The sequence below is a fragment of the Ornithorhynchus anatinus genome, chromosome 2, assembly GCF_004115215.2.
Source record: "Ornithorhynchus anatinus isolate Pmale09 chromosome 2, mOrnAna1.pri.v4, whole genome shotgun sequence".
Classification (NCBI taxonomy): domain Eukaryota; kingdom Metazoa; phylum Chordata; class Mammalia; order Monotremata; family Ornithorhynchidae; genus Ornithorhynchus; species Ornithorhynchus anatinus.
Window position 1 is genome coordinate 148,214,442 of NC_041729.1, and position 25,924 is coordinate 148,240,365.

General features: G+C 42.4%; 1 protein-coding gene across 1 annotated transcript in view; it reads left to right on the forward strand.

Moving 5' to 3' along the window:
• Positions 1 to 25,924, forward strand: part of C2H12orf40 (chromosome 2 C12orf40 homolog) — a 70,609-nt gene that overhangs the window by 21,279 nt on the left and 23,406 nt on the right. Inside the window, exons 2-7 of the mRNA XM_029057990.2 lie at positions 199 to 238; positions 4,096 to 4,234; positions 8,095 to 8,221; positions 16,230 to 16,278; positions 18,791 to 18,976; positions 25,167 to 25,300. Coding sequence (XP_028913823.1) covers positions 199 to 238; positions 4,096 to 4,234; positions 8,095 to 8,221; positions 16,230 to 16,278; positions 18,791 to 18,976; positions 25,167 to 25,300 — 675 coding nt within the window. The remainder of the gene's footprint in view (positions 1 to 198; positions 239 to 4,095; positions 4,235 to 8,094; positions 8,222 to 16,229; positions 16,279 to 18,790; positions 18,977 to 25,166; positions 25,301 to 25,924) is intronic.

Genomic DNA, 25,924 nt, shown 5'->3' on the forward strand with positions numbered 1-25,924 from the left:
TCTTACTGGGTATAATTCATGCTTATCATATAACAATATTTCCCAATCTTATATGACCTTATTTCCTGCCTTTGTTCAAACATTTGCATAGTCTGTTTTTGTAGATGTATTTGATTTCAGAAAAACTCCTTGAGCATAGGCATTATTTAATCCAAGTATATGTTCACATTAGATATATCTTATTTTTTTCTCCTTCAGGACCAGGATTATGTTTAAACAGGAAAAGAGAAAGCAGAAGGTAAAGGAAATACTACATAATTTTATAATTATTTCAGTTTTTACATTACATCTACAAAGTTTTTCTCAAGGGCTATTTACATGGTTATACAGTATAGTATATGTATTGGGATATGACAATTTGATCACATTTTAAAGTTAAATTTGGAAATTATTCCTGTGAAAGATTTTTTTTATCTTGCTTTTTCATACTCTTTGTCACCACTATCATTGCCTATCATTGACCACTATATCAAATATATGTATATATATATATATATATATATATATCATTAAGAGAAGCAGCATGGCTTAGTTGGAAAGGTCATGGGCTTGAGAGTCAGAGGTCATAGGTTCTAATCCCAGCTCTGCCACTTATCAGCTGTGTGACTTTGGGCAAGTCACTTCACTTCTCTGTGCCTCAGTTACCTCATCTGTAAAATGGGGGTCAAGGCTGTGAGTCCCACCTGGGACAACCTGTTAACCTTGTATCTCCCCCAGCGCTTAGAACAGTGCTTGGCACATAGTAAGCACTTAACAAATATCATTTTCTAAGTGCTTAGTACAGTGCTCTGCACACAGTAAGCGCTCCATAAATATGATTGAATATGGAGGAAGATCATAAAGCTAGAATGTGAAAGGGGATGGTGAGAACTACTGGAATATTTTGCAGGACTAAAATTTGAAAGTACTAGGCTGGGGAGGGGGGTGTTGACAGCTTGATTAAAGCATATGTTAGACTTATGGCAACTATAACTCAGCTATTGGTTTTTCCTCTATTCTGATGTCCTGAACCTCTAATGGGGCCTGTATTGCTGAATGGGCATAGGAAGACATGTAGATGATTATGAATTTCATTTCAGAATCAGAAATGTGGGTTGGACTCAGCCTGAAGCAGATACTAATAATAATGTTGGTATTTGTTAAGCTCTTACTATGTGCAAAGCACTGTTCTAAGCACTGGGGAGGATACAAGGTGATCACGTGGGGCTCACAATCTTCATCCCCATTTTACAGTTGAGGAAACTGAGGCACAGGGAAGTGAAGTGACTTGCCCAAAGTCACACAGCTGACAAGTGGCAGAGCCGGGATTAGAACCATGACCTCTGACTCCCCAGCCCGTGTTCTTTGCACTGAGCCACGCCGCTTCTCTAACAACACCTACCTATAAATACAATTATTCAAAGCTACACAAAATTGAATGCTGTACTAAATTATGCCACCTAGGAATTAGGCAGAACAAAGCAGACAAAGAGGTAGACAAGTGAATCAAGGAAGTCAGCGTGTGCTCTGAAAGATTGACAGGCAGTGTGTGTCTCAGATAGAGCATCACTCTTCGGACCAAACTAAAGATCTTCAGAGCATCCTGCTATGTAATTGATTACTGTATCAGCATCCTTGCTGACTTCCTGCCTCCTATCTCTCCATTCCAGTCCATACTTCACTCTGCTGCCGGGATTGTTTTTCTACAAAAACGTTCAGGACGTGTTTCGTCACTCCTCAAGAAACTGTAATGGTTGCCCGTCCACTTCCGCATCAAGCAAAACCTCCTCATCACTGGCTTTAAATCCCCTTGCCCCCTCGTACCTCACCTCACTACTCTCCTACTCCAACCCAGTCTGCACACGTGGCTCCTCTAATGCTCACCCTCTCACTGTACCTCAATCTCTTCTATCTCACTTTTGACCTCTCACCCATGTCCTGCCTCTGGCCTGAATTGCCCTCCCTTCTCATAACTGACAGGCAATTACTCTCCCTCCCCTTCAAAGCCTTGTTGAAGGCACCTCTCCTCATCCAAGAGGCCTTCCCTGACTAAGCCCTTCTTTCCTCTTCTTCCTTTCCCTTCTGCATCACCTTGACATGCTCCCTTCATTCATCCTCCACTTTCATTCATTCAGTCATATTTATTGAGCGCTTACTGTGTGCAGAGCACCGTACTAAGCGCTTGGAAAGTACAGTTTAGCAACAAAGAGACAATCCCCGCTCACCCGGACTCACAGTCGAGAAGGGGGGAGACAGACATCAAAACAAGTAAACAGGAATGAATATAAATAAATAGAATTATAGATATGTATATATACAGAAGTGCTGGGGGGGAGGGTAGAGCAAAGGGAGCAAGTCAGGGTGATGGGAAGAGGAGGGGGAGCTGAGGAAAAGGGGGGCTTAGTCTAGGAAGGCCTCCTGGAGGAGGTGAGCCTTCAGTAGGGCTTTGAAGGGGAGAAGTGTGATTTGAGGAGGGAGGGCATTCCAGGCCAGAGGTAAGACGTGGGCCAGGCATCAACGTCGGGACAGGTGAGAACGAGGCCGAGTGAGAAGGTTAGCAGCAGAGGAGTGGAGTGGGCAGGCTGGGCTGTAGAAGGAGAGAAGGGGGGTGAGGTAGGAGAGGGTAAGGGGAAGGACAGCTTTGAAGCCAAGAGTGAGGAGTTTTTGCTTGATATGGAGGTTGAAAGGCAACCACTGGAGATTTTTGAGGAGGCGGGTGACATGCCCAGAGTGTTTCTGTAGAACGATGATCCAGGCAGTAGAGTGAAGTATAGAATGAAGTGGGGAGAGACAGGAGGTTGGGAGATCAGAAAGGAGGCTGGTCCAGTCAGGATAGGATGAGTGATTGAGAAGCAGCGTGGCTCACTGGAAAGAGCACGGGCTTTGGAGTCAGAGGTCATGGGTTCAAACCCCGGCTCTGCCACTTGCCAGCTGTGTGACTTTGGGCAAGTCACTTAACTTCTCGGTGCCTCAGTTCCTCATCTGTAAAATGGGGATTAAGACTGTGAGCCCCACGTGGGACAACCTGATTCCCCTGTGTCTACCCCAGCGCTTAGAACAGTGCTCGGCACATAGTAAGCGCTTAACAAATACCAACATTATTATTATTACTAACGTGGTAGAGGTTTGTATGGAGAGGAAAAGGTGGGTTTTGGTGATGTGAAGGTGAGACCGGCAGGTTTTGGTGGTGGATTGGATATGTGGGGTGAATGAGAGAGCAGAGTCAAAGATGACACCAAGGTTGCGGGCTTTTGAGACGGGAAGGATGGTAGTGCCGTCCACAGTGATAGAAAAGTCAGGGAGAGGACAGGGTTTGGGAGGGAAGATAAGGAGCTCAGTCTTGGACATGTTGAGTCCAGCCCCAAAACATTTATGTACATATATGTAATTTATTTATTTATATTATGTCTGTCTCCCCGTCCCCAGACTGCAAGCTCATTATGGTCAGGGAATGTATCTGGTTATTGTTACATTGTACTCTCCCAAGTAGAGTGCTCTGTACACAGTAAGCACTCAATATAGTTGATTGAATGAAGGAAGGAAGGACTAATTAGTAGACCTTAACACAGACACTAAAGTTAATTTTTGGCAAAACAGGATTATAAACAAGCACAGTTCATCAGTGTCAGAGGAATGCTCAGGATAACGTACTTTTGCTGGGCAGAGTATGCAAACAATTAGGAAAATTTATTGAGCACTTATTTTGTACGAAGCACTTGTAAAAGGACTTGGGAGAGGGTAATAGATTTAAATAGATATGATTCTTGCCCTCATGGAATTTACAATCTAGCACCTAAGGAAATGGATGACAATAAAGTAGAAACTTTCAAAAAGATTGCAAAATTGAGACCAAAAAATGATGCCTGAAATGACTGCAGTAAGGCACTAAGTATATAGTAATAGTAGAAGTAATAGTATTTATCAAGCACTTATTGTGTGCAAAGCACTGTATTAAGCACTGGGAGAGAATACACAGGTGGGAATTGAATTTGGTCCCTCTCTATCAACTTGGGCCCCATCTGCCAGCTTCTTCTCCCAATCATAACTCCTTCAAATTTTTTTTTAACAGATTGAAAGTGTTGCCAAAGTTACTTTTCCTTTTTTCAAATATCATAGGAATATTTTGAAAAGAAAAGGCTGCAATCTAAAGCAAAATCTATGGGGATTTCATCACCTGCCAAAAGTTCTTCAGTAAGTTTAGATCTCTTGAACATGTATGTTGTAAATCAGATATCTACCAAGAAGGAAAGGCCTGGTGAGTTTTAACTGCTTTAATATTCCTTGAACTTGACCAGAACTAACTCTAAGAGATATAGAGTTCAAAAATATTTTAATGTGTATATTTTTACTATATAATTGACTGGATTACATTTCTCTATTCCCTTTTGTTTGGTATATAATTTTGACGGTAAGTATTTTTATGTCATTTTTCTATTTTTAAGCAGTGATTGTGCTCATTTTGGAGTTGTATACATGGATACTTGTTGATTTGTCTTGGTTGCTTGGTTTCTCAAAACATCCCCCCTAAAACAGGGCTCATTTGTCTTCTATAGGCCAGTGTAGTCTTCTCAATTTCTAACCAGAAAAATTTAAATTGGCTAAAGGGAAGGAAATGTTAACATTAAAGTATTAATTTCATTTCATAATGTTCCATAGGAAGTCTTTGATTTCAAAACCAAGGTCATGTTCTAAATCATATTTTTTTGGTCCAGAAAAAAACAGTTCAGCAGTATTCCATGATACCGCAGGGGTGTTTCTTCTTTTTTTAACTTTGGTTTGAACCTTCCTGGTAGTTCTGTCTAACTACCTCCATCCTCTTCCCAGCTTGCAGCCCCAACTATCCCTACCTGCCAAAGTCACTTGGAAGGAGAGTAGGACGAACTGGTATCGGACTGGTATCGGAGGGGCATGGGAGGAGTTCAGTCCTAGGCTGTTTCCACCTGTCCTTTCCAACTTTCCTGCTCTGCTGCACCTGTGTCCTCACATCCTTAGCTGGAGCAGGAGTAAGCGGAGCTACCAAGCTAGGAAATGAGAAGGTCCAGGAGCGGCCCTGTTGAGGCCTGAGAAAGAACCGTTCCTTTCTAGGTTCAGCCCTGTCACGTGGCTTTGGCCCTAGGAGGTGGTGAGGTAGACAGAACTGTAAGCTGGGAAAAGGGGAAGTTTTGGATGAGCAGCGGCTGCTAAAATTGCAATTAAAATAGAAAAAAAGGCAATAGCCTGGGTAAGCAGGGTGAGAATGTAAATTCAGAGTGAAGAAGGGGAAACAGGAAAGCTGTTGGAAACAGGGGTGGATGGGGAAAGAGTGACATGTGTGGAAGAGGGAGTGGGAAGAAATTTATGTACCCATGATAATCAGAAAAAACTTCATGGCTGGAATAAGTTGCCAGATAATAGAGGTCATATAATAATAATGTTGGTATTTGTTAAGCGCTTACTATGTGCCAAGCACTGTTCTAAGCGCTGGGGAAGACACAAGGGAATCAGGTTGTCCCACGTGGGGCTCACAGTCTTAATCCCCCTTTTACAGATGAGGTAACTGAGGCACCGAGAAGTGAAGTGACTTGCCCAAAGTCACACAGCTGACAAGTGGGCAAGCCAGGATTCGAACCCATGACCTCTGACTCCAAAGCCCGTGCTCTTTCCACTGAGCCACGCTGTCATATTTATGCATTGGTCTTATCGTGGGGTGTTTTTATCCTGTGGTACTCCTGCCTAAAATAATGGCATCATAGTACAGTGCCCTGCACATAGTAAGTGCTCAATAAATACTATTGAATGAATGAATGAAATGTAGGAGGTAGATGCCGTCCAGATGCTCAGCTATTCCCGACAAAAATACATTTTTGCAGTTGGGTTGAGTTTTGGCCACCTGTTGGTCTGCCTAGGCCCAAGATCAGTGATTGAAACCTGTATCACCGCAAAGGTCAGGATACTTCTAAATCAGGATACTTCTACTGAATGTTTCCAAGAGCTCAATGAAGCGCTTTGCCCTCTGGTGTCACTTTCCTCCCCGTCTTCCTCCCTTTCCAACTTCTGTCCGACCCCTGCCTCCAATGGCTTCGCAGCTCTGGAAGGTGGACCCTCCAGCCACAGAAGCAGCAGGGGTAATGGGGGCAGGAAGTTCCTTGATGAGATCCCGCAGCCCTGCTACAGTATTAAAAAATAAATATGTTCAAAGGAAGACATTTAGAATAGAAGGAGAGAAAGGTGTGAGGATACCAGGTTGGCAGGTGAGTGAGTTAGGGTTGGGGGAAGTAGGATGGGAAAGCCAAAAGCCATGGATACGGTGGAGGTCTGGGAGGGGGGGAGACGATGGGAGGGATTGTGTTTCTTTTCTCTACTTCAGAGCTTCCTCAACCAGAGAAAGGTCGGGTGGGTTTCTTATGAGAGGCCCAGTGGAGTGTGAAACAGTCACCGATTCATATTGAACAATCCCTACAACTCAAGATCTTTGAGCCACATTCCTAGTTGAAGTCTGGGTGTCCTGTGGAGGTTTGAGGCATCCTTATTACCAGAATGGGCCACATGATCTATGTCGCAGACATTTCAGGGGATATCTGCTCTGGTAGGGAGGTTTCTGATTTGGGTACTCCTAGGGGGTAGGGAGCTTTCCAGAGGGTCTAATACCACTCTCCATCCCAGGGTTCTGAATGGCCTCTGCTCTCAGCAGCACACTAAAATCAGGATACGTTGGATCCTTACAATGGGGGAGAGGATCATGACCGGGACACTAGAAAGCATCTCAGGTCTCCTAGTGAGGGGGTCTGTGAATATAGAGCACGGACCTGGGAGTCAGCAGGTCATAGGTTCTAATCCTGACTCCCCCACTTGCCTGCTAGATGACCTCGGGCAAGTCACTTACCTTCTCTGTGCCTCAGTTACCTCATCTGTAAGAAATGGGGATTAAGAGTGTGAGCCGAATGTGGAACAGGGACTGTGTCCACCGTGATTAACTCATGTAACCCCAGTGCTTAGAACAGTGCTTGGCACATAGAGCTTAACAAGTACCTTAATCGTTAATTATTATATTAATAATTATAATATTAATATTAATAATATGGAGCTGGGTCTGCTTCAAACCAAATCACCTTTTTAATCATCATCATCAGTATTGAAGACCTACTGTCTTCAGAGCAATGTTCAAAGTACTCCTGCCTTCAAGTTATGTGGCTTAGTGGATAGAGCACGGGTCTGAGAGTCAGAAGGACCTGGGTTCTAATCACAGCTTCTCCACATGTCTGCTATGTGACTTTGGACAAGTCACTTAATTTATCTGGGCCTCATTTACCTCATCTGTAAAGTGAAGATTAAGAGCGTGAGCCCCATATGGGACAAGGACTGTGTCCAACCCGATTGACTTGTACTGACCCCAGTACTTAGAACAGTGTTTGGCACATAGAATGTGCCCAACAAGTACCATAATTATTATGTTTTATTTTATTATGCAGATCCTCCTGGAGGGCACTGCATTCCAGAGGAGGATTGTTCAAAGCTTTCCCAAGCTTCGGAAAGTTCTTGGGTTCCCCCAAACTGCCTGTTCTTAAACTGTAGTAATTGTGCTCTCTAGGAATACAACTCTGAAGCTTGATTTTAGAGATCTTTGCAGAAGAAAGAGTAGTCTTCAGTGTTTAGTACAGGACCCTGCAGAAAGTGCTTAATAATTACTATTACTTTTAATCAGCTGGAAATTTTTGATTGACGGAGATGTTTAATTCACTTGCTTAGAACCTTGCTTTGCAAGCAGTAGGGACTCAATAAATACTATTAAATTGAATGTATGAATGAATCGGAACATTGTGGGGTGAAGGGAGTCTGCTCTTCTTTTTACAGAAGTAGCAAATGGGAAAACTGGGATCAGAGTATCTGTATCAGAAGGTAGAGGAAAAAGTGAAACTCAGTCAGGTCAACTCTGCTGCTTATTAGACCAATGTTACTCCATCTTTACCATAACAATCAAGAGATTATCTTAGTAGACTTTTGTCAGAGAAGCAGAAATAACAACAACAAAAAAAGAGGCTGGAAATTTGGATAAAAAGTCAATCAAATAAATATTTGCCTTGCATTCTTATTAACAACCAGAATCCTGTTTTTCTGTGTGTATGTGTTTGTTTTTAGTTAAAGCACCAGTGCACGTGAATTTGAGTAAAGGCTCCAAAATGCCCCTAAGAAGATACAATGTAGAACTTCCAATGTCACCTTGTTTCCCGCCATCTAAATTATGCCTTGATGACATGCAGTGGAGGTAATTTTTAACTACCATTTGTTTTAGTACTGTCAGAGTTGAAATTTTGGGAAGAGAGAAATTGGTCCCTAGAAACCCCTCCACTCTTTTGGGGGAAGAGAATTACTCACGAGCAGTAATTCTGCTCTGCCATTTCCTTCCACCACGCTAACCCCTGGTGAATCTAGGTTAGGTTTTCTGCCACCAGTTTCAGAGTTCTGTTTTCTTATAACATCCCGAGGAAACTCTTGCAATATGTAAATCGCAGAAAACCTGGGGATATAGTTCCCTCATCTATTTGACAGTTTGGTGGAAACAGAGAGTGTGGCAACTGGAGTCCAGTAACCATCACTGATTGAGGCGAACAACAAGACAATCCCTTCTATTCTCCATATACTCCTTTGGAGAACTCATTCGCTCACATGGCTTCAACTACCACCTTTATGGAGATGATTCCCAAATCAACACCTCCAGCCCTGATCTCTCTTCCTCTTTGTGGTCTTGCTTTTCCTCCTCCCTTCAGGACATTTCTATTTGGATGTCACACCCAAACTTCTAACTTAACATGTTCAAAACAGAGTTCCTTATCTTTCCACCCAAACCCCATCCTTTCCCATGACTTTCCCATCACTGTAGGCAGCACCACCCTCCTTCCTGTCTCAAAAACCCATAACTCTGGCATTACCCTTGAATCCCTCTCTCAGTCAACCCATATATTCAATTTAACACTTAATCCTGTCTGTTCAACCTTCACAACATTGTTAAAACCCACCCTTTCCTCTCCATCCACACTACTTCGTTAATCCAAGCACTTCTCCTGTCCCGCCCGGATATCTGCATTAGTCTCCTTGCTGACCTTCCTGCCTCTTGTCTTTTCCCACTCCAGTCCATACTTCACTCTGCTGCCCAGATCATTTTTGTATAAAATGTTCAGTCCATGTTTCCCCACTCCTCAAGAATCTCCATTGGTTGCCCATCCACCTCCACATCAAACAGAAACTGCTTACCATCTGCCTCAAAACACTCAATCACCTTGAGCCCCCCAACCTCACCTCACTAATCTCCTACTACAACCCAACCCACTCACTTCACTTCTAATACCAACCTACTCATTGTATCTTGATCTCATCTATCTCGTCGTTGACCTCTCTTCCACATCCTGCCTCTGGCCTGGAATGCCCTCCCTTTTCATATTTTACAGATGATAACTTTCTTCCCTTCAAAACCTTACTGAAGGCACATCTCCTCCAAGAGGCCTTAGCTGACTAAGACTTCATTTCCTTTTCTCCCTCTCCCTTTTTATCACCTTGACTTGCTTCCTCTATTCACCCCCTGCCCCCAGCCCCACAGAACTTAGGTACATATCTGTAATTTATTATTATTATTAATAATAATAATAATGTTGGTATTTGTTAAGTGCTTACTATGTGCAGAGCACTGTTCTAAGCACTGGGGTGGATACAGGATTATCAGTTTGTCCCATGTGAGGCTCACAGTCTTCATCTCTATTTTACAGATGAGGTAAATGAGGCCCAGAGAAGTTAAGTGACTTGCCCACAGTCACACAGCTGACAAGTGGCAGAGTCAGAATTCAAACCCATGACCTCTGACTCCCAAGCCCATGCTCTTTCCATTGAGCCACGCTGCTTATTAATGTCTTGCTCCCCTTCTAAACTGTAGGCTCGCTGTGGGCAGGGAATGTGCCTTTGTTGTACTCTCCCAAGCACTTAGTACAGTGCTCTGCATATATTAAGCACTCAATAAACATGACTGATTGATTGATTGAGAAGACGGCTGGTCTTCTCAGCCTGTGGGCATCCGGTATTCCCTGCATGCAATTTGTATACCTTGCGGTTTTACTATTTCCATAACCTACTTTCTGCTTTTTACATATTAGAATGATCGTTTAGTTCCAAGATTTTCCAAGTTGCCTTAACTTACTTTGCAAAATGTCCTTCATGCTTATTTTTGGTTTGCCTACTTTCCTGTTTCTGCCTGACCCACTAGTAGGGAAGCAGTGTGGCCTAATGGAAAGAGCATGGGCCTGGGAGTCAGGTGATTTGGGTTTTAATTCCAGCTTCTCCACATACCTGCTATGTGACCTTAGGCAAGTTACTTAACTTCTCTGTGCCTCAGTTTCCTCATCTGCAAAATGGGGATTCAATACCTGTTCTCCCTCCTAGTTAGACTGTTAGCCCCATGTGGGACCTGATTATCTTGTATTCACCCTATCACTTAGTATAGTGCTTGACACATAGTAAGTACCTAACAAATACCACAATTATCATTATTATTATTAGTCTCTGAGTTTTCCTTTCTTCTCAGTAGGGTGACATTCAGAGGATGACTTTTTTCCTCTGCTGACCCCTTTACCTCCCAGTTATCTTATTTTTTGGTGGTTGTTCTGAGGTATTCATTTTACTCTGGGTTCCTGCGACGGTATTCTGAAACATCTTTTAGTCCTCCTACAGATTGGTGGTTTTTTTTAGCTATGACTATTTCTTCTTTTCCCTAAAGATCACATTTAATAGTATTCCTTTTTCTAAATGTAATATATTTTGTTTGGGAAGAATGTTAAATTTAATGTGTTGTGATCATTTGCAAAGCAAATTCCCCACATAAACCCACTGGATGAGTTCCTATCTCTCAAAGAGTCAAGTACACTACCCTATCGTTCTTAGTGGGTGCTAGTAGTTTCCGAAAGCAGCCTTCTATCCTTACCCAAACCTTACCTTTCCTTCCCATACTAAAGTGTTATACAGCCAGTCTGGGTGAGGAAAATAGAAATTTTCCACTGCCAATCTGAGTCCGTAGCTTCCCCAATCTCATTTCATTCCCCTTAACCTCATCCTGTGATTTATAATCTAGCTATCATTTATACACGTGCAGATCATGCTTTTTTGATGATAAGCTGTGTATCTCTACGCAGATGAAACGCAGATCTACATCTCCGCCCCTGTCCTCTCCCCCTCCCTTCAGGCTCGCATCTCCTCCTGCCTCCGGGACGTCTCCACCTGGATGTCGGCCCGCCACCTAAAACTCAACATGAGCAAGACTGAGCTCCTCATCTTCCCTCCCAAACCCGGTCCGCTCCCAGACTTCTCTATCACCGTGGATGGCACGACCATCCTTCCCGTCCCGCAGGCCCGCAATCTCGGTGTCATCCTTGACTCGTCCCTCTCGTTCACCCCACACATCCTATCCGTTACCGAGACCTGCCGGTTTCACCTCTACAATATCGCCAAGATCCGCCCTTTCCTCTCCACCCAAACGGCTACCTTACTATTACGGGCTCTCGTTATATCCCGGCTAGACTACTGTGTCAGCCTTCTCTCTGACCTCCCTTCCTCCTCTCTCGCCCCGCTCCGGTCTATTCTTCACTCCGCTGCCCGGCTCATCTTCCTGCAGAAACGATCTGGGCATGTCACTCCCCTTCTTAAACAACTCCAGTGGTTGCCTATCGACCTCCACTCCAAACAAAAACTCCTCACTCTAGGCTTCGAGGCTCTCCGTCACCTTGCCCCTTCCTACCTCTCCTCCCTTCTCTCTTTCTACCGACCACCCCGCACGCTCCGCTCCTCCGCCGCCCACCTCCTCGCCGTCCCTCGGTCTCGCCTATCCCGCCGTCAACCCCTGGGTCACGTCCTCCCGCAGTCCCGGAACGCCCTCCCTCCTCACCTCCGCCAAACTGATTCTCTTTCCCTCTTCAAAACCTTACTTAAAAATCACCTCCTCCAAGAGGCCTTCCCAGACTGAGCTCCTCTTCCCCCTCTACTCCCTCTGCCATCCCCCCTTTACCTCTCCGCAGCTAAAGCCTCATTTTCCCCTTTTCCCTCTGCTCCTCCACCTCTCCCTTCCCATCCCCACAGCACCGTACTCGTCCGCTCAACTGTATATATTTTCGTTACCCTATTTATTTTGTTAATGAATTGTACATCGCCTCGATTCTATTTAGTTGCCATCGGTTTTTACGAGATGTTCTTCCCCTTGACGCTGTTTAGTGCCATTGTTCTTGTCTGTCCGTCTCCCCCGATTAGACCGTAAGCCCATCAAACGGCAGGGACTGTCTCTATCTGTTGCCGACTTGTTCATCCCAAGCGCTTAGTACAGTGCTCTGCACATAGTAAGCGCTCAATAAATACTATTGAATGGGTATGGATGAAAAGGCCTATCTGACCTTCACAAATACTACACTGTGTCTGAGTAACAACAGGCCTTCATTTATTACACACAGTGTTTGTTACCGTTTTGAAATCTGAATAAGAAATGTAACCCTCCTTCTGTCACATTCCAGACTGGTTTGTCTATTGCAATTGTGCCCCAGTACTTCGCCATGATCTTTATTTTGCCTTTTCAGCTAGTATAGGACCCCTTTTGCTGTTCCTTTCTACCGCTATTTGGATATCCTGCCAGTATCAGTATTTCTCACCAGTCCAGTTTGTTGACCAGTCACACCATCAATAACCTTTGATCTTGAGGAACTTAATAATAATAATAATAATGTTGGTATTTATTAAGCGCTTACTATGTGCAGAGCACTGTTCTAAGCGCTGGGGTAGATACAGGGTAATCAGGTTGTCCCACATGAGGTTCACAGTCTTAATCCCCATTTTACAGATGAGACAACTGAGGCACAGAGAAGTGAAGTGACTTGCCCACAGTCACACAGCTGACAAGTGGCAGAGCCGGGATTCAAACTCATGACCTCTGACTCCCAAGCCCGTGCTCTTCCCACTGAGCCACGCTGCTTCTCACACAGGAGCAGCCAAATTTGCTTATTATTATCATCAGAGCCCTGATTTGTGGTAGTGTAAAATACTTGTGTAAAACCTTCAAACTCAGTCCAAATGTTTTTCTGGAGTTTCTGTACTTCACTTGTCTCTGTTATTTTCACAGGCCATGTCTGTTTCATTCTGACTTCATCTGAAGCCACTCTGGTACTCAGGGAGGGCATGGTTAACTATGGTTTTTGGTTGCTTAATAGGGGCACTTTGGCTGGAATCTTCCTGATAAAGGCAAGCAGTAGAAAATGGGTATTTTTTGCCAGTTCCCTCTCTTGACTTTGTGTCTTGAAGATGGGGGTTATGGCATTTTTTTATGTGCAGAAGGTTTTAGGAAGCTTTTATTCAGGAATTCCATGGAATCCAGGTGCCACGACTGCTTCTTTGGAAGTTTGAGTGATGGCAATCCTTCCTATTCTGACTGGTTCTTTAAACTCATGGCTTTAGTTTTTATGGCCGTTGTCTTTGACGGGGCAAGTTCCACTGGTATCTATAGACTGTAAACTCGTCTCTAGACAGTAAGCTCATTTTGGACCGGGAATGTGACTGTTTATTATCAGAGTACGATAGTACGCTCCCAAGCACTTAGTACTGGGCTTTGCACATAGTAAACACTCAATAAATACTACTGAATGAAGGAAGGAAGGAATTTCCATCAGTGCTATGGTAGTGGTTACAGGGCTGCACTACGCAGCGTGGCTTAGTGAAAAGAGCCAGGTCTTGGGAGTCAGAGGTCATGGGTTCGAATGCCTGCTCCGCCACTTATCAGCTGTGTGACTTTGAGCAAGTTACTTAATTTTTCTGTGCCTCGGTTGCCTCATCTGTAAAATCGGGATTATCACTGTGAGCCCCACGAGGGACACCCTGATTACTTTGTATCTACCCCAGCGCTTAGAACAGTGCTTGACACATAGTAAGCACTTAACAAATACCACCACTATTATTATTATTACCAGCTTGGAATGTTCAAAAGTTTGGTGGCAGTCAGCATTTCCTTGGAGCTTTTCAGACCTGAGGCCCATCTGTCATTTCGTCGGGCATCTCTTTCAACAGCAAATAAAGCCATGGTATCCTACCACTCATGCTTGTTTTTAAGCTTGATCTACATTTTACCTTGCAAGGTTTTGTACACTTGTACACCAGCCATTAGTTATAGTCCCGAGGGTATTCATTACTCTCCTGCTACTTTCATTGCCAAGTACGGAGATTATACTGAAAGAAATTTTACTACTTATCTAAGCTTTTTGAAGCTAATACTTTTTATCTTATGCCTTGCAGAGAGGGCCACACCCTGTCCTCCCATCCCTGTCTTTCTTTTAGAGTTCATTGCCCGTCAAATTACTTTCCTCTTGGTTTTCTTCCTTCCACCAAGAATGAGAGATGCCAGTTATATCGAGGGCCTCACTAGCTGCCCATCTTCACGTTTTATTTTTTAGGTAACTGCGGAATAGTGTGAGAATATTTGTATATCTGGCTTTACTTCTTTGCTGATTTCCACCTCTACTGATTTTCCAATCTGATGAAAGGCTGAATCACCCTCCAGAGTATCCTTAAGTGACACACCCTATCCCCTTCAGACCTTCTTTCCCTTTTCTCCTGATTTCCCAACACATCGTTGGCCTCAAACCACCATGCCACTTTCCTCCTGCCAATCAGGGTCTTACGTTTTCTTGCATTTCCAGATTTTCTCTAGTTTCTTGTTTAAAAATTGCTCAACCACAGTTTTAATTTTAAGTGCTAGCAGCCTGAGAGTGTTTTGGTATCTCCTATCCCCAATTCCTCCAGTTCAAAATGTGTCTAAACTTCTCTCTGTACCATTATCTCATCCACACACTGAGACTCTTGATTCTGTCTACCTGTTGCCCTCACAGTAGATGGGGCAGCATTCCAGTGAACACTGTCACGAAGGTACTGGGCTTCAGCTTTCTGCCCGCCAACTTGAATTTTTCTTCTAAGACCTTTCTTCTTCAATTCTCCAAATGATCAGTATCAAATAATAACTGTGGTATTTGTTAAGTGCTTACAGTGGGCCAGGCACTGTACTAAGCACTTGGAATGGGTACAAGCAAATCAAGTTAGACAGAGTCCCTGTCCTACACTGGGCTCACAATCTCAAATCCCCTTTTACAGTTGAGAGAACTGAGGCACAGAGAAGGGAAATGGCCTTCTCAAGGTCACACATGGAGCCAGCATTAGAGCCCATTATCTTCTGACTCCCAGGCTCATGCTCTATCCACTACACCATGCTGCTTCTCATTAAACTCATTTCATCAGATTGGAGCCAACTATTTCTGTCAACTTTTTTCACTTCGTTGCAGTATCTACTTTGCACCTGGCAACAAAGCCACCATGTAGTTTCCTTGGAGCTCACTAATCCATATGCCTCCATACTGAATAATCAAATTTCTCACTCCACCCCTGCTTCGGTGGGAATCTGGGGCTCCTCCTCCTTGAACTGGTGAAAGAATGGTCCAGAAACATCAGTTGGAGGTGGAGCTTTTCTGTAAGAGGTTTTTTTTTTTTTGCTTTTTCTGCTGAATCTTCTCCTTCCCCGGGGCCTACTTCCTTCTCAGAAATTTGAAGGCTAAAATCGGACAGAATACTGCTTCACAACAAACCTAAAGACATGTCAGTGTAATGCTTCACCTCCCTCAGCTCTTTAAGTTCAGTCTTACTTGCCTTTAGAGAATTTATATTTCCTGAGTGCCACAAATTCCTTGTACCAGCCAGATACACATTTACTTAACCTGCCCTAGGAGAGATAGTCATGCAGTTTTTACCTTGTTCTATAAATTGAATAGTCACAATTTGGTCCCCATTTCCTAGATGAATAGCCTAGGTTAAGGTTCTAGTCGACCTCAGGCTAGGGAATTAATTGCCATCAGGAGAAGTCTGTGGGTCAAAGGTAGCTTATTCATTTAGATTTACAGGGCTTTTAAGCAGATTTGATGGAGGTAAAAGCTCACTGTGAGTTCTAGTACTAACCATTATTAAATTAACAAGCCAAAAAATAATTGATTCCCAAGAGTTGGAGCCAATCTTTTACTGGCTCAGTGAATGGAATTTCAGAAGAGATTTATAAAAATCTAGTACTTACATTTTATGTTCTTTAAAAAACTACATATCTTTTTATAGGAATTCCTAACTACTGTATAAAACAGAATAAATTTAAAATATATTTACAGAAAATCAATGTCATTGCAGTTAATTTTGTTTTTAATCTTACTTCACTTTTGTGTTTTTACTAGTAAACAACAGCATGGATTAGATGATACAAGGAAGTATGTCTCGAACGAGGTGAGAATATTTTCAAAGAATATAATAATGTAAATAATTTTAACATTAGGACATGACTCTGAAGGCCCTAAACGCCAAAATGTTTTTGGGAATAATCTCTAAGGTGTGGTTTGATAGTTTTTGTTTTAAAGTGATGATTTCCGACCTTTTCTGTCTAGGATTTCTAAAGTTCCTTTTGGTACTGGAGGCTATAGGAGATCTTATGAATGTAACTATTTCCTAAATTAATACATAGGTTTTATATAAGGCTGGCTGTAACAGTCCCCTCAAATCTAGGAGGTGAGCAGATTGTTTCCCAGACTTTTAATATTTATGTTGCTTTCTTGAGCATTCTGTTTGCCAAAATGGGATGATTTTGCAGTCACTAGACTTAGAACACAATTGGTTTCTGAAAACTGCATTGTAAATTGAAATGTTGTAAGGCAGATCCTATTTTCTCATAGGAATATATATATATAAATGGGGAATTTGATCTCTCACTAGACTAAATTCCTTGAGGATTCTTTTGTTCTCTTCCTAGTGCTTAGTACAGTGCTCTGTATGCCAGTGCTCAGAAAATGCTATTGAGGATCTTGATCGAGGATTAGATATCCTCTTCTTACTAAAAATACCCCAAATTGTACATTGAATCACACACGGATAATTCAGCTACATTAATGTATTTATGGAGATGAGTCTCCTGCTAAGAACAAACGATGAACCTCTATTTTGACAGAGGACCTGCATGAAGGAGTTGTTAGGAATGAGAGTGATTAGGCAGACTTTCCCTTGCATTCTCTTCTCCACTCTAGCCATGATCCTGCTGGGACACAGAATGCAGTGAACATGTAGGTACAGCACATTTAGCTAGGCACACAAAGCTTTCTTACTTCTAGGACCAACTTTTGGCTGGCATTACTGCCGCATAACACCAATGCTGTATGCCTAGTATAGTACACTGCGATAAGTGAGCTCAAAAAATGCTGTTACCTATATTACTACTATTTACTCCCACGACCTAACAAGTGGTTGCCATAGTACTTGCGGTGGTTTTACTGCCCAGTTTCGCCACCTATTTTTTAAGATTTCTGCTGAAGTTATTCTTCAGTCAGAAGTCTTTCCTAGCGATGAACTAGCTCCAGCAGGTCTCCTGAGACAGAACTGTACTCTCTTCACTAGATGAACAGCAGTCCGTATGGCAAATAACAGTCATACTGACCCCAAAATCACATAGGTTGAAAGTATAAATGTAGTTCAGTAATGTACAAAATGTATTCCCTCTGCATACAAATAACGTAAAACGCAAAGACAAACGTTGCACTTTCTTTTTCCTTGCCACTGACCCCCTTTTTTTAAATTCCAAAAATGGGCTTGTGGATGGATATGATTAGGTTGTTTCCTCCTTAAACTTTCCCCAGCTTCTCATCCCATGGTTTCTGCTCACCATCTTTCCCTCCCCGCAAGTCCCATGTCTCTACACCTGACACCTGCCCCTTCAAGCATTTTTTGTTTTTGTGCATTTTTGTTTTTAATACAGTTGTGGGGGAGAGGCTAGAGAGAAGGGAGGTGGGGTGTTACACACTTGATTGCCACAGAAAGCACTAGTAAACTGAGCTAAATGGAACCAATGTCACAAAGGTGATAACGTTTCAGAAAGTTGACATAGTGTTGATACAGAAACATCAGAAGTACCATTTGTTGGAACTCAAGAAATTGTAAGTGGAGGATTGCCAATATCAAACTGCAATGCTCAGATCCCAGATTAATTCCAAGTTTACTTTTCACTGAAATATAACAAATGAACACAGATTTAGACTGAGCTCTTGATAGATGATGTCAAATCTTTTCCTTGGGCGTTGTTGAGACTTCACAAAGTGTTTGCTCGAGTACAAGGGGGTCATTGGAGAAAGGAACCAATTCTATTTTGAACGATATGATGTGGTCCTCAAATTACATTTCTGAAAGAGAGGGGCAAGACAAGGTTTTGCCAGCAGCGACAGGTCAACAAAACTGGATTAATTTAAGGTCAGTTTTATTTTGAGGTGTTATAGTCCTACACTTGGCTTGAGAGGGAGAAAGAACCAGGAACTTTGGTCATGACCGGCCAGAAGAAGTGGAACCTAAAGGATTTGGGCCAGGGTGGAAAAGCCAGAAGAATCATCACGAATTTATGTTTTAACATTTTTAGGGTGTTTTTTTTTCATTTGGGGAAAAAATAAGTAGGAACTTGTTAGTCAGCACACCTGACTAGAGAATGTGTTCGTCGTTATATCATCTCTGGAGCCACAAAAGATAGAATAATCCAAGTCCATATAATTGAATAGTTTGTCAGAAAGGCCACATGCCTATCTGGGCTGTTACACTGTCCCACAAGCATTCAGAACTTTCAGCGAATGCTCCATTTTGTTTACTTTTGCTTTGCTTTCATTTTTTTCTTACGTTGCAAGACGTATTTTTCTTTTAGTTGGACTAATTTAAGGATATATATTCACCATTATGATTTTCTGATCATTAGCATGTTTTCTTTTCATAGTTCCCACTTTACATGGAGTCAAAAGTCACACACTCTGGAAAGGAAGACCAGAACAGCAGAGTGGAAAAGTATAGTGTCTCTCCAACATCACTTTTTGCTGAATGGTCATCTCACATTCAGTTTTCTAACCAAAATGCCAGTGCCAGTCCTTGGGAAATTGCCTTTGAAGAAAAGAAAAAAGAGCAGGTGTTTTTCAATTGACACTTAACTATTTCATTTTATTAAGTTTTTATGACGTTGCGTATTCCTTTCTTTCTGGACAGATCTAGAAAATACTTTAGTGTGTGGACTGACTCAAATTTAGGGCCCAGTGTGTTGAAAGCAATTCAGGTTCATGCATGGTCAGTGAAGTCTCATTTAAACTGCAGACGTGGGGTTTCTAGAGAGTTAAGATTTCTGTAGTAAATTTCATCAGTGAAGTATAGCAACCGTACATCAGAAAATACTTATTTTATACATTATCAACAGGCATTCATGTTTTGGAAATTAAATTTCCCAAGATTTCCATTACCATTTTAACATTTATTGTGATATATGATCATGTCCATGTACAATAATGTATTTTTAAGAAATTTTACCTATTTTTTATTGATTTTGAGAATATTTTGGAGACATTGCTATGTAAAGAATGGAAAATGCATATAAGTAAACAGCTACTATTGCTATATCCCAGGAAAAATTATGCAGTAGATCGAGATGTTTATATTTTCTAAATATGCCAAATTCTATTTCCTGAGTTCAAGTCTCCCACCTGCTCAGAAGGAAGCTTCTCAGAAGGTAGCTTTCCCTGGGTTAACATGTGGACAACATGTGGTGGGGTGGAAACCTCCCAGGTAGTTAGGATGGCCCTAACTACCTCACCAGCTGGGGAATCTTGGAATTTTCATTAACTATTCTAATCTACTAATTAAAATATAAGGAAATAAATATCATCTTGGATCAGACTAATGGTCCATCCAAACTAGAACTTAGTTAGGAGCAAGGGATGTTGGAATGGAATTGTAGGTAGGTGTCCTTTTTGACATCAATCAATCATATTGAGTGCTTACTGTATGCACCACACTGTGCTGAATGCTTGGGAAAGTTCAATACAAGAGAGTTGATAGATGCAATATCTACCCACAGAGATGGAAGCAATGTTGCCTAGTGGATAGAGCACAGGTCTGGGAGTCAGAAGGACTCCCACCACTTGTCTGCTGTGTGACCTTGGGAAAGTCACTCAACTTCTCTGGCCTCAGTTCCCTCATCTGTAAAATGTGAGCCCCGGGTAGGACATGGACTGTGTCCAACCACATAAGCTTGTATCCACCCAATTACTTAGTACAGTGCCTGGAACACAGTAGGCATTTAACGAATAACTTTTTTTTTTTTAAAAAAAAGGAGTGCACAGTCTACAGGGGGAAACCTTATAGTTTTGTCGTGATTATGGAGATAATGGGTCAGAGATCTCAGCTCAGTTAATATATCAATATTATTTATTGAATGCCTATAGTGTACAGAGAAGGGTATTAAGTATACCCCAAACAAAACACATGTAACTTATAATACTGTGGGAGAAACAGGCATACAAAATTTTTTTAGAAGTAGAGGGAGCAGGAGGAGGAATAATGAAATAATATGTGGTAATGAGAATATGTTGGGATGAAATAACTAAATGAACTATTTAATATACGACTGAATATACATATGCCCTTGAACTTGGATTTGCATCCCTTATGCACATATATCCATCTCCATAATTTATGTATATTAATGTCCCTCTCCCCCTCCAGACTGATAAGATCCTTGTGGGCAGGAAACATGTCTACTAACTCTAACTAACTCTACTAACGGTTATATTGTACTCGCCCAAGCTCTTAGTACAGTGCTCTGCACACAGTACGAGCACAGATCGATTGATGTTCACATGAGCACATAGTAAGAGCTCAATAAATACGATTGAATGAGCGCTGAGGATGGGTGTAAATTAGTAGACATGTCCATTGCTTTGATGAAGGTTTTTCCAACATTGAAGTTGCATTCCTGAGTATGAGTCAGTCAGTCAGTTGTATTTATTGAATGCTTACTATGTGCAGAGCACTGTACTGAGCTCTTGGGAGAGTACAGTATAACAATATACAGATACAGTCCCTGGCCACAACGAGCTTATGGTGTCTTTAAGAGATATTTCCTCGTACTCTTGCACACTCTGACCATGATACATATCCAGGTGCAGTAGGGCATCTTTTCAGGCCCCTTGCCATTCGAGTGAGCTCGTTGTAGACAGGGAACGTGTCTGCCTATTGTTATATTGAACTCTTCCTCCAAGCACTTAGTACAGTGCTTTGCACACAGTAAGCACTCACTAAATACGATTGAATGAATGAATGAGTAAGCATTATTCATACACCAATGATTCCGAGGGGAATGGCATACCCATTTGGCAAATGACTGCTGATTAAGTAAGCTTGGCACGGTAAGATGGAGAAAGGAAATTCTTTGTATTGTGAAAACCATGGCAAAAGCAAAAATCCACATTAAAAAAAAATAAGTAAAAATGGCAACAAAAAATATGCAGTTGTCCTCTGTGCAACTAGAGAGACCAGAGCTGCAAAATAGTAGGAGTGTCAAAGCGGGGTATACGTAGAGAAGGGAAGTTGTTTCAGACACTGAAGCAGCATCGTTGGTAATCACGTACACTTTTAGGCAGACTGGGGATGCTTGATCCCAGGAATCGTCTGACGGGGAAACCATTCCCCATCAACTAACACCCCAATGAGAAAAGACCATGATATAGTGATAATGATAATAATAATAATGTTGGTATTTGTTAAGTGCTCACTACGTGCCGAGCACTGTTCTAAGCGCTGGGGTAGATACAGGGTAATCAGGTTCACAGTTAGTCCCCATTTTACAGATGAGGTAACTGAGGCACAGACAAGTGAAGTGACTTGCCCACAGTCATACAGCTGCCAAGTGGTAGAGCCGGCATTCGAACCCATGACCTCTGACTCCTAAGCCCGGGCTCTTTCCACTGAGCCACACTGCTTCATCAAGATACCTTCTCCATGAGCTATCTTACATTTAATCCTTTTGCCTCAGCCAAGCCTGAGATGTCTCCTAATTTTGCCCATCCATGTACTATAAGTGATGCTCTATTTTCTGGGCAATAAATTCTTATTGACACTCAGTGCCCCGGACTGACTGGATGCAGTACGGTAGTAACACTTGTAGGAAGTAAAGGAGTAAATGAGAGAAAACTGCATCATAACAGTAATGTAGTTCGGTTAAGGAGGGTCAAGGTTTCTAGAGCCCTCTTTAAAGGGTTGGACCAGTGGCTTCTTTTTATGGTATTACTGTGTGTCAAACACTCTTCAAAGTGTTGGGGTAGGTACAAGTTAATTGATGTCTTTCTCCCTCATTTTAATAATACTAATAATGTTGGTATTTGTTAAGCGCTTACTATGTGCAGAGCACTGTTCTAAGCACTGGGGTAGATACAGGGTGATCAGGTTGTCCCACAAGAGGCCCACAGTTAATCTCCATTTTACAGATGAGGGAACTGAGGCCCAGAGAAGTTAAGTGACTTGCCCACAGTCACACAGCTGACAAGTGGCAGAGTCGGGATTCGAACCCATGACCTCTGACTCCCAAGCCCGGGCTCTTTCCACTGAGCCACACTGCTTCTCTAGCCGCACTGCTGGGGAATGTCACTGGTGATTGTTGTATTGTACTTTCCCAAGTGCTTAGTACGGTGCTCTAAACACAGTGAGTGCTCAATAAATATGATTGAATGAAGTTAATTATTTTGGACACAGTCCTTATCCAGCACGGGACTCACAATCTAAGTAGGAGGGAGAACAGGTATTTAATATTCATTTTACAGTTGAGGAAACTGAGGAACAGAGAAGCCAAATGGCTTGCCCAAGGTCACACAGCAAGCAACTGGTAGAACAATTGGCAAAGTTGGGATTAGAAGGTCCATGCTCTTTCCACTAGGCCAGCTGCTTCTGCTTAATGCCTTCCAGTTGCCTCGATCTAGTTTGCATACTCTGTCGCGTGAAACTCTTCACTTCTATCAATCAATCGCATTTATTGAGCATTTACTGTGTAGAGCACTGTACAAAGCACTCAGGTGAGTACACTATAAGAGAGTTGGTAGACATGTTCCCTGCCCACAAAGAGCTTAGAGTCTAGAGGGAGAGATACATGAATAAATTGTGGGTATGTTCATAAGTGTTATAGACTGAGGAGCGGGTGAATAAAAGGTGCAAATTCCAGAGCGAGGATGAAGCAGAAGGGAGAAGGAGAAGGGGAAATGAGGGCTTAGTCAGGGAAGGCCTCTTGGAGGAGATGTGATTTTAATATGGCTTTGAAGGTGGGGAGCGTGATTGCCTGTCGGATATGAAAGGGGAGGGAGTTCCAGGCCAGAGGCAGTACATGGAAAGGGCTTAGCGGCAAAATAGATGAGATGAAGATACAGTGAGTAGGTTGATGTTAGAGGAGTGTATTGACAGTATGGGGTCGTAGTAGGAAATCTGCAAGGTAAGATAGGAGGGGGCAAGGTGATTAAGTGCCATAAAGCCAATGGTAAGGAGTTTCTGTTTGATGTAGAGGGGGAAGGGCAGCCAATAGAGGTTCTTGAAGAGTTTGACTACATGGACTGGCCACCTTCTAGTAAACACCGTATTGGCAATCAAAATTGATTTGGTAATTAAATATACGAGCTGCAGACCAAAAGAGTGGAAAAGTAAAAAATGAGCTTAAAGCTGTTTGAAGTCTGCACAGAACTATGACATAGGGAGAATTATTTGCACAGTCGCAGTCAGAGCTACCTGAATTGAGTCAGGGATCCTTGGAATCTGCTGACCTCCCTGAGACCCAAATCAATACTAATTCAGGAACTGGTCAGGCACCAATAAGGCAGGAAGTCGGGACTTCAATGCCAGGGAGAATATCTGCATGCAATCCACTGTGCTAAAGAAGGTCATGCTGAGAAGAAAGCCAACGGCTGAAGAAGTCAGACAGAATCATGGATTAAGTAGCTTCTGCAACCATCCAAGAACCTAGATTCTAGTTCATCCAAAATCCAGAAGAGAAGGAAAGTTGGCATTTTGTAAAGGATTCTGTTTCACGTTTTTGTCCATATATAGGTGTATTCGTGTTATCTGATGCCAGCTGATTTTCAGTATTTATTGTGGCATGGGATTCTGCTGATTACTAAAATCTATTTTAAGTTTTGAATACTCTGTGTCATTTTAGTATACAAAGGAAAGCCTGTGTGTTTTTGTATTTTGGTGCTAGTTCATATTGAAAACACCTTATTGAGGAGGAGACGAGATAACCCCCTGAGAGAAAAAGAGCTGTATTTTCAACCATAAGACATGGCTCCGGAAGGAGACCTGGGCAAACTCAGCTGGAGTAAAAGTTTCTGTAGCTGAATGAGGGTAGTGATTTAATAGAGAAGCAGGGTGGCCTAATGGAAAGAGTATGGATCCTAGAGTAGAAGGACCTGGGTTCTAATCCCAGCTCTGTCACTTCTCCCTTCTAAACTGGGAGCCCATTGTTGGGTAGTGATTGTCTCTATCTGTTGCCGAACTGTACTTTCCAAGCGCTTAGCACAGTGCTCTGCACACAGTAAGCGCTCAATAAATACAATTGAATGAATGAATGTCACTTCGCTTCTTTGTGCCTCAGTTCCTTCATCTCTAGAATGGGAATTAAGGCTGTGAGTCCTACTGTGGGACAGGGACTGTGTCCAACTCGGTGATCTTGTATCTAAACCAGCACTTAGAACAAGGCCTGGTACATAGCAAGTGCTTAACAAATACCACAAATACTATTATTATCATTATTATTATAGTAATCCTGAGGTGCTAGCTAGGTATCATCTCCCAAAAGACTGTGGAAGATTGACAATCCTGGGAGTACAAAACCTAGATTAGTTCAGCTAGGGGAAAATCCCGTGTGATTCAGGCAGTGAATGGATCAGGCTAGAGTAGCTAAGGAAAATCTTGGGATATAATCTAAATTGTTCCATGGACAAAAAGGAACACCTTGGTTCCCCTATAGCCCTATCCCAATACGATCGTCTACAATTCATTCATTCATTCATTCAATTGTATTTATTGAGCGCTTACTGTGTGCAGAGCACTGTACCAAGGGCTTGGAAAGTATAATTCAGCAAGAGATACAATTCCTGCCCACACCGGCCTTATAGTCTAGAAGAGGGGGAGGCAGACATCGAAACAAGTAAACACATATCAATAACATCAATATAAATATGAACAATATGCCTATTACTCCTCACCCATTTTAGAATGACCTGCATGGTCAGAGTGTATATAACTATACAGATCGATATCATTCATACTACGTATAAAATTGATTTTTGCAGAATCTATCATTTTCTCAACCTGGAAATGTAACCTATGAAGATTTCATGGTTTCCAAATTGGCTGGAAGTCCGAATATTATCAGCCAACCACACAACAGAAGATCTTCAGATATGTGGTTTGAACAATTAAGTTGGTAAGTTACGATTCCCAAATATACCTCTTACTGGCTCTATAACCCTTTATTTTCTCTCGCCTCAAGACCTCCACTTAGACATCACGCTAGTACCTAAAACACATTTAAAAACTGAACATAATATATTAATCGTGATATCTTTAAAATCAAATGGTGGTATTTACCGAGTGTTTACTGTGTGCAGAGCACTGTGACTAAGTATTTTTTTCACTCGATTTTCACCATCTATAAGTGTCAGCGCCATGTTATGCTCCATTAGACTGGGACGCAGCGTGATGATGAGAATTCATTGCCCACAAAGAATGCAGGCATCACTTGGAGCACTTTGCCCAGCCTTGTGGAGGTTAGCCGTTGAAGAAAAGTTTTGGATGTACCTTATATCAAAGAGGTCATGCCCCCTTGGGAATGGAAGTTAATGCATGGCCTAGTGGAAAGAGCAAGGGCCCGTGAGTCACTGGACCTAGGTTCTACTCCCGGCTCCTCAAGTGTCTGCTGTGAAACTTTGGGCAAGTCACTTCACGCCTCTATGTCTCTGTGTCCTCGTCTGTAAATTGGGGATGGACACTGTGAGCCCCATGTGGGACAGGGATTGTGCCCAACCCGATTTGCTTGGATCCACTCCAG